Source organism: Podarcis liolepis, assembly GCF_965112155.1.
Source record: "Podarcis liolepis genome assembly, chromosome: 14".
Lineage (NCBI taxonomy): Eukaryota > Metazoa > Chordata > Lepidosauria > Squamata > Lacertidae > Podarcis > Podarcis liolepis.
The window spans coordinates 39,861,840-39,874,513 of NC_139569.1; the positions used below are offsets into that span (position 1 = coordinate 39,861,840).

The window sequence follows — 12,674 nt, forward strand, 5'->3', positions numbered from 1 at the left end:
GAGATTTCTCTTTAGTTTTTTCTATAGACCAGATATGCAGCATATAAAATACCTCAGAACTGGGAGGGGGAAGTAGTTTGAAATATACATAATCCTGATTAACAGGGATGGATTAAGCATTTTTAAGATTAATCACACACACATATTCCAGCGTGCTCTCTCTCTCTCTCTCTCTCTCACACACACACACACACACACACTCAAGTTTACTACAATACAACAGCTCTGTTCATGGTATAATACCTTCATATTTGGTTAATATTACTCATATTCATATTTATTGTTGCAGCAGGTCAAATAAAAAACTTTATACCTCATGAATTGTGTGCCCTTATTATGCTAATCTTCTACAAACCTATTCCAGTTCTGCAAAAAGACTGTATTTTTTTTTGTCTCCCTTCTTGCATCCTTATATAACTCGTAAGCTCTGTCATTATGAAATATCCATACTTTCTCAATTCCCACTGTCACCTTGTAAATTTATATCCATTTGCTATGTCCAGCCTTCCAAGCATATTCCCAAACTGCAAACGTAACTGGGTTACTCAAACCCATTTATTTTGGGCAGTCGTGGAACCAGGGAGTTTCCTAAAGAGAAAACACGTGCCATTTTGGCTGCTTTCACACGGGCAATTTACTGGACTGGCCACACTTTGCACACCTACTTTGTGGCGGCAGGGTGCTAGAGTAAATGGCCTTTACGCTCTTCTTTTGTTCTTAATACTAGAAAATCTCTCTCATGGAAGTCTTTTGTTCTTAATACTAGAAAATCTCTCTCATGGAAGGCTGACTGTTAAACACCTCTCTCGTCAATATCATAAATACATCTGAGGGCGTAACAGTGTCCAAGAACAGTATCGGTATTGTTTTAAATCCTTCCAGCAGGACAAATACATGTGGCGTGGCGAAACTTCTCTTATCCTCTTTAAACAGCATAAAGGTATAAAGCCTCTTAGCGAAACAAAACAAGGCACAAAAGTGACCCAAAAGCTTCTCTCTGTCTCTCTCTCTCACGCACAGAGCACTATTTGTATTGCTCTAGTATTGGTGGATCACAATAGACCTCCTACTTACCGTATTTTTCGCCCTATAGGACGCACCGTCCCATAAGGCGCACCTAGTTTTTTGGGGGGGGAAATAAAGGGGGAAAATTTATTTTTCCCCCAGGCGCGGGGCTGGGGCGGCCTGAGCTTCCCCCGACCCCAGCCCACAAACAGGCAGCTCTTTGTAAGCCGTGGGAGCCCAGCGCTGGCTCCCGCTGCTTGCGGAGAGGTCTGAGAAGCCTGGAGAGCGAGAGGGGTCGGTGCGCACCGACCGCTCTCGCTCTCCAGGCTTCAGCGAAAGCCTGCATTCGCCCCATAGGACGCACACACATTTCCCCTTCATTTTTGGAGGGGAAAAAGTGCGTCCTATAGGGCGAAAAATACGGTATTTGATTTTGGCTTCCAACAGGTTTGACCATGTTTGGGTGGGCCTGGGTTTAAAAGGGCAGGGGAGGAGATTGCCACATGGGGAACCTCCAGATGTTCCCAGCTCCCAACTCGCATCAGTCTCAGCAAGGATGGGCAGTGGCCAGGATTGTGGGAACTGGAGTTCAACAACATTGCGCACCACTGTAGGGAATGTTTAAGTTAGAGCATGGAGTTGAAAGGAGCATGGACTAGAAGCGGCCGCCGAGACCACATAACACCGGTCCTGAAAGACCTACATTGGCTCCTAGCACGCTTCCGGGCACAATTCGAAGTGTTGGTGCTGACCTTTAAAGCCCTAAACGGCCTCGGTCCAGTATACCTGAACGCCCTCCCACCAGATGTCAAAGAGAAAAACAACTACCAGACTTTTAGAAGACATCTGAAGGCAGCCCTGTTTAGGGAAGCTTTTAATGTTTGACAGACTACTGTATTTTAATATTTTGTTGGAAGCCGCCCAGAGTGGCTGGGGAAACCCAGCCAGATGGGCAGGGTATAAATAATAAATTATTATTATTATTATGGAGTGAGCCAGTGTGATGTAGTGGTTAGGGGATTGGACTGGGACCTGGGAGACCAGGGTTCAAATCTCCACACAGCCAAAAAGCTCTATGGTTGACCTTGGACCAGTCATAATCTCTCAGCCTAACCCATTTCACGGGGTTACTGTGAGGATGAAACAGAGAGGGAAGAGAACTTCATGTGTCACCTCAAGCTCCTTGAAGGAAAAGTAGGATAACTGACGGTTGGAATGGTGGTGGGATTTTATTTTATTTTTCAACTGACAATTTGAAAAAAAAGAGGGTGGTAATAGGTTTAAGAAGTTACTAGTTCTATGCTTAGAGGGCTTGGACACTTACCCTGATACCTATATTAACACAGTGCTGCTACCACAGTAATAATGTGGCACGACTTTATCCAAACATGTTTGTAAGACATGCTTGTATTATGTGAATTGCAGAGCTAAGTTTATAACACGTCAGTTACTGGTGTCCAGAACAGAAAATGACCAATCCACTTAAGAAATAGGCAATATCATAATAAAAACCATATAAAAAAGCAAGTTGTAGCAGATTTAAAAGAGCAGCCTGTTAAAAACAAAATTAAATTAAAAATGGATTAAAACACAGCGAAGCAGGAAAAAACAATCAGCTCGGTGGGCCAAACACCTGTTTAAATAAAGAGGTTTTTTGCCTTCTGGTGTTCCAGTTCCCTCCTCCTTTCTCCTCCCTCAGGAGTCCTGCCCCATGTTGAGGTTCCTGAGCATGTACAGAAGCTGTCTTGGGACTATTGTGGACTCTTGGCAGGAAAGGGGGTGAGGGGGTTTCAGTGTGTTCCAGTTGTTTCATTCTTGTGCTTTGGCATGGTTCCCGGAGAGAAAGCAAGTTGCAATGTGGTTCTGAGAAAGGCCTGAGAAGACAATGGGCTCTGTTCTCTACCTTGTTGCAATCTTTTTAGTTACAGCAAGCGGAATGTTTCTGATGCTTAGCTGCTGAGAAAATGATTTTGAAAAGCTTTGAGAAGCTTTGAGCCTGCTTTGGTGGGGGGTGACTTCGGGCCTAGGTGAGGTCACCTGTCCTCACCTTCCTTCACTGGTAGAAGAATATCAACAAGAGAACTAGACAAGTTATCTCAGCAGGGAGTTTCAACGTCAAATCAGAGCCCCCCAACCCCCATAGGATAAAGTTAGCTCTCAACTCCTGCTTGCTATCTAACCACGCATTTAAAGCAAATGACGTCCCACAAAGAAACTTGGGAACTCTGTGTTGTTGAGGGTGTTGGGAATTGTAGTTCTGTGAGGGGAAACTACAGTTCCCATGCTTTAAATGTGGTGTGGATTTGCCCTAAGAAATGGCTGTTGGTGCTAATTGGGACAGACAGGGTGGAAAGCAGGGAGGACCAACAGTAGGGGGAGCCAGAGTGCAGCCACTTCCCTGACTGTTTGTAAGTACAGTGGTGCCTCGCAAGACGAAATTAATCCGTTCCGCGAGTCTCTTTGTCTAGCGGTTTTTTCGTCTTGCGAAGCAACCCTATTAGCGGATTAGCGCTATTAGCGGTTTAGCGGCTATTAAAGGCTTAGCGGCTATTAAAGGCTTAGCGGCTATTAAAGGCTTAGCAGATTAGCGGCTAAAAGGCTATTAGCGGCTTAGCAGCTTAGAAAAAGGGGGGGAGCGGGGAAAAATCGGAACACTCGCAAGACGTTTTCATCTTGCAAAGCAAGCCCATAGGGAAAATCGTCTTGCGAAGCAGCTCAAAAACGGAAAACCCTTTCGTCTAGCAGGTTTTCCATCTTGCGAGGCATTCGTCTTGCGGGGCACCACTGTAGGCAGTGACTGGCTGAGGGCAGACTGAGGTTGTGTGGGCAGCACTCCATTCACCCTAATAGCCCAGCCCCCACTTTTAGTACAAAAGAAGTACTCTCCCACTAAAAAGCATGGGCACTTTTTTTGGCCTGGGAACGCAGGGACCAACAAATAGTCAACAATAATGTAGTCATGAAAGCAGCTTCACCTCTGGGCTAAGGCAAGTTTCAGTTTGTCATTCTCTGTTTTCAGTTGTGCATCTGAGGGACCATGTGACGCCTTCTCATCGTCCGTTCCATTGACGCTGGACGCCCGAGTAGAACACGGAGTTTCGCGGCCTGATTCCTGCACAACGCATTCCGCAAACCAAAAAAATTGTTACGATAAAGGCCTGCTGCTTCTCAGCGTGCTACAGCGCAGAACCCCCGCAGGCGCCCCCACCATCTTCCAAACGACCCAGAGGGAACACCTTCTGCAAGAAAGGACGGTCATTGTATTTCAGAGGGCGGGTCAACGCAATCGGATCACTTGGAAAAATTGTTCCTGGACTGTATCACCTCAGCTTTGAATGCTATTGGAAAATTATCCGTACGCAAAGATTTTCAAGCCAGGCTGGGAAATGGCTAGGCCCAAATTCTTCTCCTTAAGATGCAACAATTTCTATTTCAGGGGCAGGCCGAAGGTAGATTTGGATCTACTGGTAGATTTCTAAGTGATTTGCAGTAGATTTCAAAATGTCTCTGCCTACCAGTGCTTTAACAAGTTCAAGTAAAAATTGAAGTAAAAAAAAAAATCTATCATGGCTGGTCTTGCGTTAATTGCTTCTCTCTTAACATCAGTGTCCCTTGCTTGTCAAATGAGAGTACTAATTGGCTGCCATATGTCTTCATTCAGCAATGTGGGCCAGTTTTGGAGGGTTGTGTTAGAAGCACTGATGCCTGGAAACTTACAGGTAGATTTGTATGCATTCCAGTGTGCAGGTAAAACTGGCTTCACCATTTTGTGACTGGCTCTCGCTTGCAGACCTTAACATTCTAGGAAAACAGAAAAAAAGATCCCTCACCTCTGAATTCTCCCTGCTATGAGTGCAAATGAAGGGAGCTCTGGAGATGCCTTTTTTAAGGATACCGTGCCAAACATGTGACTCTCTTTACCTAAGGTCAGAAGTCGTACAGTCCAGGAACAGCTTTCTCAGCTCATCCGCTGTATGTGGCATCTGCCATCAGCCTGGGCCAGTAGGCATCAAGCAAGCAAGCAGATCCACCAAAAGCAATCGCCAAGAATCATTTTCGTTGCTGCTGTTAAAATACTTTACTTCTTTGCTAACACTCACCTGAAGCTGACCCTGGGTAGCATTTTCAACTGCTCTTCTCTTTCACAAAATCCATTTTCAAATCAACGAGATCATGTTCCCATATTCCACATTCAGATAAACCACTTACTTGGGAATGATTGCTAGAAGTCTCTGTTTTTTCTTGAGACCGGTCTCTTGCCAGTCTGGCAGCTTCTTTCACCTCTTGAAATTTCTCTGCAAACTGAGCATAAACACATAAGCAAAGTGTTACATTAGGACAGCCGCAAATAACAGCTTACTCTAACTGATTTTAAATTAGCCTGCATGAATTATGAAGGTCCATAGAGCAGGCATGTCCAACTTTCAAGAGACTGAGATCTACTCCACTATAAAAAAACTGGCAGTGATCTACCAAAGCTGTTGAGCTTTTATTTAAAAATATATATATTTGGGGTGGGGGGTGGGTTTTCCGCGATCTACCGAAATCTACAACGTACCCCCCATGATCTACCAGTAGATCATTATCTACCTGCTGGACGTCCCTGGCATAGAGAAAAGTGAGCTTTAAGGTATTCCTCTGGGGGCATCCAAAAGAATCAGAAATTGAGGTGGAGGGGTTCTAGTTTTGTTTCTATACAATGAGGTCTGGTGGGGAACCTCAGGCCAGTAAAAATCAGGCTCTCCTATGGCTGTTAATATATATATTTAATTTGCATTTTATTGGTATTCAGTTACAAATGAATTAAGTTATAAAAAAGGAGAAAGGGAAAAAATTCAGCAGCAACAACAAAGGGTACGCAAAAAGATATATAGCTGCAAGCTGCATAATTAAGATAACATTTAAATGTGGCCCGGAGACGATTGCAGAAAGCACACCATTAACATCTGGATGCTGAGAGCCTCAACCAGAGCTCCAGTTGTGTAACACTGCACACTGGCAGATCTCTTTTCCCCACAGATTAGCTGCACACTTGGCTAATTCTGATTTATAGAAGGTCAAAATTAGAGCCAAATCACACAGGATGCAAGATAACATATCTATTTATTTATTTGTTTCCTATACCATCCTTGTGTCCAGCTGGGAGCTCAAAGCAATGTACTGCATCGTTAAAATGCAGTCAATTCAAAAACACTGTATTAAAACTGATTCTAAAACTCTCCATATATGCAATGCAACCTAATTTAGAACTGCCCTTCCCTCCCTTTCTCTTAACATGTTGGGGGGTGTGTGTCCACATTTGATTGATGCAACAGTGCTGTGGGAAGCTGTGCTTCATACTCTCCCTGATCTAAAGACCACCGCCCATTCAATCCTACAAGGGGAAAATTAAAGGTTCAAATAAGATGCGGAATAGAAGGGGAATTTCCTGCTCCCACCCTTGGGTGTGGTGTCTACTCCCAATTCTGCTCTTGAAACGTCAATTTAATGAAAGAGAAATGTCTGTGATGGTTTGAGGCGGAGTGACAGGTAATGACAAATAATCATTTGAGAGCACATTTGGGGTATGTGTGTATGTGAGGAAAGAGCCTTAATAAATTCTTGCAACTGACCATGAATGTAATTTGGCTGTCAGCCTTACAGTAACCTCTGGCCTCAGACATCATAAAAATAATGGATGTGAGGCTGTTAAATGTTGAAAATTTATTGCTGGGTTTAGGGAGCAACAAGAATACAGATCCATTATTTCATTATTGTCGTCCCATAGTAATCCAACAAGCCTAACTAATGCATGTCCTATTGTACAACTTACCTTAAGGTTGCACAATTCTCATTAAATAAAATAAGATAATATTATCCCTGCAATGCTTAGGGTCTCAGAATCCTGATCTGGATAAGGAATCCACCCCCTTTAAAAAATGCAAGACCAGAAAGAATCACATGTTTCCATCTTGCATAAGTCTTCCACAGATTTTGACATTTAGCCTGCATGAAATTTTTATGATTCTTGCTTTGTGTGGGATTTAATGATGCAAGCCAGCAGGGAAAGCTACAGCTTTAAGAAGTTGAGCCTATATCAAAAACTGTTTGCAAAACCTTTGAACTTCATTGCAATCCCATGCAGGCACATTCATAAATGACACTGAAGTCCAATTAACAGTTATTGCCACATCCTCCTTCTCATTCCTGTGGACCAGCATGTCATTACTACTGTAATTTACTTCTTCCCAAATGGTAAACTAAGGCTCAATCAGAAGAATAATTTCTGACGTAGCTGGAGGGATCAACAGTGGTGGGCTTCTCTCTGTTTAAAAATAAATAAATCGGGAAATTGCTGCTTTAATTAATTCACAGCAATCCACATTGACAAAAGTTTGTTATTTGTGCATTGTGGGGTATCTTTTTAAGTCACATCCACACCATGTATTTAAAACACCTTTTTACCACCTTAACGGTCACGACTTCCCCCAAAGAATCCTAGGAACTGTAGTATACCCCTCACAGAGCTACAATTCCCAGCACGGTTACAAGCTACAGTTCCCATCATTATTTGAGGAAAACCATGCACTCTGAATGCTATTTAAATGTATGGTGCGGAGCAATATAAACAATTCTCATAAGAGCAGAGCACATCATCCTTAAAAGTTTATCACAAATTTCTGATGCTGTTACACTATCACTACAGTTATTACACTACCTACTTTTTGAAGTTATTTCACAGTTACTCTAGGACAGGGGTCGGCAGCGTGTGGCTCATGGGCTGGATCCGGCCCATGAAGACCGTTTTACTGGCCCATGAGCTGCCCGCTCGGTGAGTCCCCTCTGCGCTATGCTAAACCACTCGCTGACTCGCTGAGCGGCAGTGGAAATCGCATCTTTGCACTCAGATACCAGAAATCGCTTCTGCGCATGCCCTGACACTGAAAATCGCTTCCAGGATCTCAAGCCAGGAGACCAGCTTGAGATACAAGGGACTGAACATACAAAGCATTTTCGACATGAAAAGCATGTGCTCTGTCCCTGAGCTATGACTCCCTCCCCTTTGGCCATATATGTTTCCAGGGCAGCTTCAGACTCTTGCAGGAGCGCTGACACGGCCAACCCTATCATTAGGCCAAATGAAGCAGCTGCTTCAGATGGCAGGTGCTAAGGGGCAGGGAGTGGAGAGGAAGTACTGGGAGGATTGAACTGCACGTACCGCACAGCCTGCCCTACAGCTCCAAAGCTGGGAGTGGTGGCGATGGACGTTTTCCCATCAGCAGTGCTGGGATTACAGCCATATCTGCACTATATACCGTACATTTAAAGCAGCATAACAACTTAAACAGCTGTGGCTTCCTGCAAAGAATCCTGGGAACCGTAGTTTAAGGGTGCTGAGAGTTGTTAGGAAACCTCGGTTCCCCTGGCAGAGCTGCAATTTTCAGAGTGGTTTAACAAGAGCACCTCTTCCCAGAGAATTCTGGGAACTGTAGCTCCACTAGGGGAATAGGGTTCTACTAACAACTCTCAGCACACTTAAACTACAGTTCCCAGGATTCTTCATAGGAACCCATGATTGATAAAGTGCTAGAATAGTGCTGAAAATCTACAGTGTGGCCTAAGAACCAGCGTGGCATAGCAGAATGTTGGGTTCGGACCTGGGTTCAAGGCAGCCTTTCCTTATAGATATTTAACTACAGAACAAAGACCACTTCTCCAATGCAAGTCAAAATAATTTAATAGAAGCAGAGAAGGTGCATAATGTCTGTGCATGCATTTGCTCTAGAATTCTGCTTTGTGCCTATTTTCTTATGGAGGTGGCATGGGGAATCTTTCAGGGAATTTCAGAAAGGAAAATGCAGAGGATTGAAAGAGTGTGAGCTGCAAGGTACCCATATGGTAAGCTTAGTCCAAGGGGAACAGAGAACGAACTGAGCAAAGGACTATTCTTTGGAACCTGGGAAAAGACTGGGAGGTTCACAGCTGACTGTTTAGTCTCTCACTCTGCCAATTTACATGGCCCTAAAATACAGTAGAAAAAACCAACAACATTGGCCCCATTCATAAGCCACAATTAATGGTTTATGGTCAATGCTCTGATCTTCTCACCTTTGCTCTTCCCCATTCCTGCCAGGAGGAACGAAAGCATTATGCCTGGCTTAGCATTATGTTCAAACTGGGGATCCCAGTCTGTCCAGCAACAAAACAAACCATGGTCTGCAGCCAAGGTTTGCTCTAGTTTGTTTGAATGAAATAAACCATGATCCCTGGTTTGGGCGTAACACTAAGCTGGGGACCAGGGTTTCTTTCTTCCACACATTAGTGCAAAGCAGTGAGACAGGTGCATGCATGGTAAACCATTAAATATGGTTTGTTGTGACGTGTGAACTAGGTCCTTGAGTGGCTTGGCCTTCAATTTGGGCTTCTTTAAGTTCTGTGACACACTTGCGGAGAAAGCAGTATTAGGCTAGACCCTCCAGACTAAGCCAGTTGAAATTAAGTCCCATTGAACTCAGTGTACTTTATCATCATAACTTGGGTCCCATTAGGGATCCAAGTGGAACTACCCAGGAGTAGATCCAACCCATAGTCTTTACTTGAGGTTCCAATTTTGTCTTTTGGATTTCTTCACATGGATGTTCATCATTGACCTGCTTGCAGAACTGTTCAGGGAACTTGAGGAGAAAGAGTTTCCTTGGAGTAAGCCCCACTGAACTCACTGGGACAAGTATAGGATTCTGCTGCAGGGCACCCCAGGAACCCCAAACGAAAAGCAACAATCCATAATGGTGCAGACATACATGGGAAAGTACAAAGGATCCATTTGGAAGAACTAGTTCCCAGCCTGATTTAGTTTCAGTTATAGAAGCAGGGGTGCGGTGAGGGGACCCAAAGTTTGCTTTATCTACATTGTTAATATCAAAGGAAGAAAACTGCTGAATACAGGTGGGTGGGTGGTTAAGTGCCTAATATTTAGAGCAAACGCTTTGGGGGGGGAAATACAGCTCTACTCTCAAGACAATTACAAAATTATTGCAGATCACAAGAACTGGAACAACCACTTATTGAAAATGTAGATGGAAAGAATGCTACATTTCAGACCGAACCAGATTCGAAGCATGCTCCATGCACCCGCAGCAGAGTTCCTGTGAACAATGGTTATTTCCCCCAAGGTTCTCTTTGGCAGGTGGCAAACTGAAGGACACTGCATTGATTCTTAGGAAGATGTCCACAACTGTAGCAGACTATGCTGAGGATCTGTCAGAAGTAGCTAAATAACGCAACAATGAAACTGTATTTATTTATTTTCCGTACCACTGTTCATCCAAATATCACAGGGCGGGTTACAATATTAAAAAAAAAAAAAACAAAAATACATACCATAATAGCAAATAAAAACAATAGCAACCCCACACAGAGAGATTAAAAGTCCATAGATGGTTTAATTAGCCTGTTTTTGCCTAGTGCCTAAAGATATGTAACAAAGGCGGCAGGGGAGCCTTGCTGGAGAGAGCATTCCACAAGCGGGGGGCCACAGCAGAAAATGGCCCACTCTCGTGTTGCCGACCTCTGGACCTCTTGTGGAGGTGGTACACGAAGAATTGCCTCCAGTGATGACTTTTAAAGTCCTAAACGGCTTTGGCCATATATACCTGAAGGAGTGTCTCCACCCCCATCATTCAGCCCAGACACTGAGGTCCAGCTCCGAGGGCCTTCTGGTGGTTCCTTCACTGCGAGAAGTGAGGCGACAGGAAACCAGGCAGAGGATCCATCCCATGCGCTGTTTTGGCTTCCTCTTTAGCCATAGCCGCGTGCAGCCTCTCCCTGCCGGAGGGGCTGCGCGCGGCTATCCCTGAAGCCTTCTGAGCACAGCGCAAGTTCCTGCTGCGCTCCTCAGGCTTTGGGTTCCTTTTGCTGAAGCTGGGAGAGCAAGACTCTCCTGGCTTGAGCGAAAGGAACCTGAAGCCTCCAGAATGCAGCGGGAACTTGCGCTGTGCTCGGAAGGCTTCAGGCAGCTATCTCTGAAGCCTGGAGAGCAAGAGGGGTTGGTGCACACCAATGCCTCTTGCTCTCCAGGCTTCAGCAAAAGGAACCCAAAGCCTCCGGAGCGTGGAGGGAGCGTTCCCTCTGCGTTTCGGAGGCTTAGCGTTGCTATCGCTAAAGCCAAGGAGCCTGCATTCGTTCCACAGGACGCACACACATTTCCCCTCAATTTTTGGAGGGGAAAAACTGCGTCCTATAGAGCGAAAAATACAGTATTCTCTTGTTGTAGATGGTCCAGCCTAAAGGTGAGCAGAACGTGGACACTGCTATGGAATACTCAGTCGCCGAAAATGGCTGCCATAGACAGCAACAAAGGAAGTCTGTCCCAATGCATATTTGTCACAAAAAAAGGACTGTGGCTCTTCCCTCCGAAAGAGTCCAGAAGTATGAGGAGTCTACACCATGTTTTCATCTGGCTGACAAACACAGCCACCACTTTTAGCTGTTTGAGGCAGCAGCTGGGACTTCTGTTAACATGGCCTCTAATCGAACATCTGATGCCCTATAGCCTTCAAGGCTATGGAGGACAAGATTAATGAGAAAGTTGTGGAATGTTCAAGGGCATCACGTTTAGTGAACTAATACGATCCGGAGACACTAATGGTGAGTAGTTCTTTTTTAAAAATGTCAACTATCTGTCCTGATAAGTGACTCATTTCTAGCCTGGGAAAATTATTCTGATTCTTTGACAAGAGCACCAGCTCAACAAATAGAGCGCACATTGTGTACACCATTGGGCTATTCATCACCAAGCTACTACTGCTAGTTTAAAAGGGTCTCTAATAGGAAGACTCCCAAAGTAATAAATCATTCCTACGACATCCAATTCGCCTGGATCTACCGGCACCTAGGCTCCATCTGCGTTATACATTTAAAGCAGTATCTGAAAACAGCATCATAAACAGCTATGGCTCCCCCCCCCCCAAAAAAAAAAAAACTCCTGGGAAGTGTAGTTTGTTAAAGGCGTTTATTTGGGATAACCCTTTTCTGCCTCCCAGAGCTACAGTTTCCAGAGTTCTCTGGGAAGATTGTAAATCCATTCTGGGAATTGTAGGTCTGTAAGGGGAACAACTCTCAGCATCCCTAAAGAAACGACACTTTCCAGGATACTTTGGAGCAAGCCATGGCTGTTAAAGTGGTATGATACTGCTTTAAATGTATAGTGCAGCTGCAGTATTAATGGCTGTACGAGCAAGACTGTACCTCCACTGCCAAAGGCTAGATCCAGCAGACCGTTCTTTTGTTCTTAGATGGGATGTCGTGTTGAAGTGAGGAGCAGAACACACAGCTGTTCTGTTGAGCAATGCCTTTGCATTTAGCCTAACACCTAGTTTGGCTTCAAGGCAGGCACAGAAAGCTAGGCGTAGAAAACCATATGATCAAACACACTCAGAAAATTTCTAGCTTGAACGTTAACACCTCCCACAAACTCTGGCCCACTCATTGATTACAGGAGATTAATCGCTTGCAAAGAGCCAAGTTGCTATTAATTAAGACAAAGTGGAAGAAATCCAGTTTCTCTCTCTCTCTCTCTCTCTCTAAAACACACACACACACACACACACACACACACGACTACCACAAGATCTATATGTTCCTCCTTTTAATTCATTGAGATTGCAGGAGATTTTACAAAAGCAACAACA

General features: G+C 44.4%; 1 protein-coding gene and 2 long non-coding RNA genes across 3 annotated transcripts in view; all 3 read right to left on the reverse strand.

Annotated features, from left to right (window-relative positions):
• Positions 1-12,674, reverse strand: part of LOC310693718 — a 101,945-nt gene that overhangs the window by 21,931 nt on the left and 67,340 nt on the right. The window lies entirely within an intron of this gene.
• Positions 1-12,674, reverse strand: part of HOMER2 (homer scaffold protein 2) — a 98,503-nt gene that overhangs the window by 21,835 nt on the left and 63,994 nt on the right. The window contains exons 4-5 of the mRNA XM_083475951.1: positions 5,215-5,307; positions 3,981-4,117 (exon numbers count right to left, since the gene is read on the reverse strand). Coding sequence (XP_083332077.1) covers positions 3,981-4,117; positions 5,215-5,307 — 230 coding nt within the window. The remainder of the gene's footprint in view (positions 1-3,980; positions 4,118-5,214; positions 5,308-12,674) is intronic.
• On the reverse strand, positions 16-3,133 carry LOC310693707. Its single transcript, XR_014519350.1, has 3 exons — positions 3,063-3,133; positions 1,428-2,666; positions 16-1,069 (listed from the first exon to the last, which is right to left on the reverse strand). It is a non-coding gene; the product is annotated as an uncharacterized lncRNA (long non-coding RNA).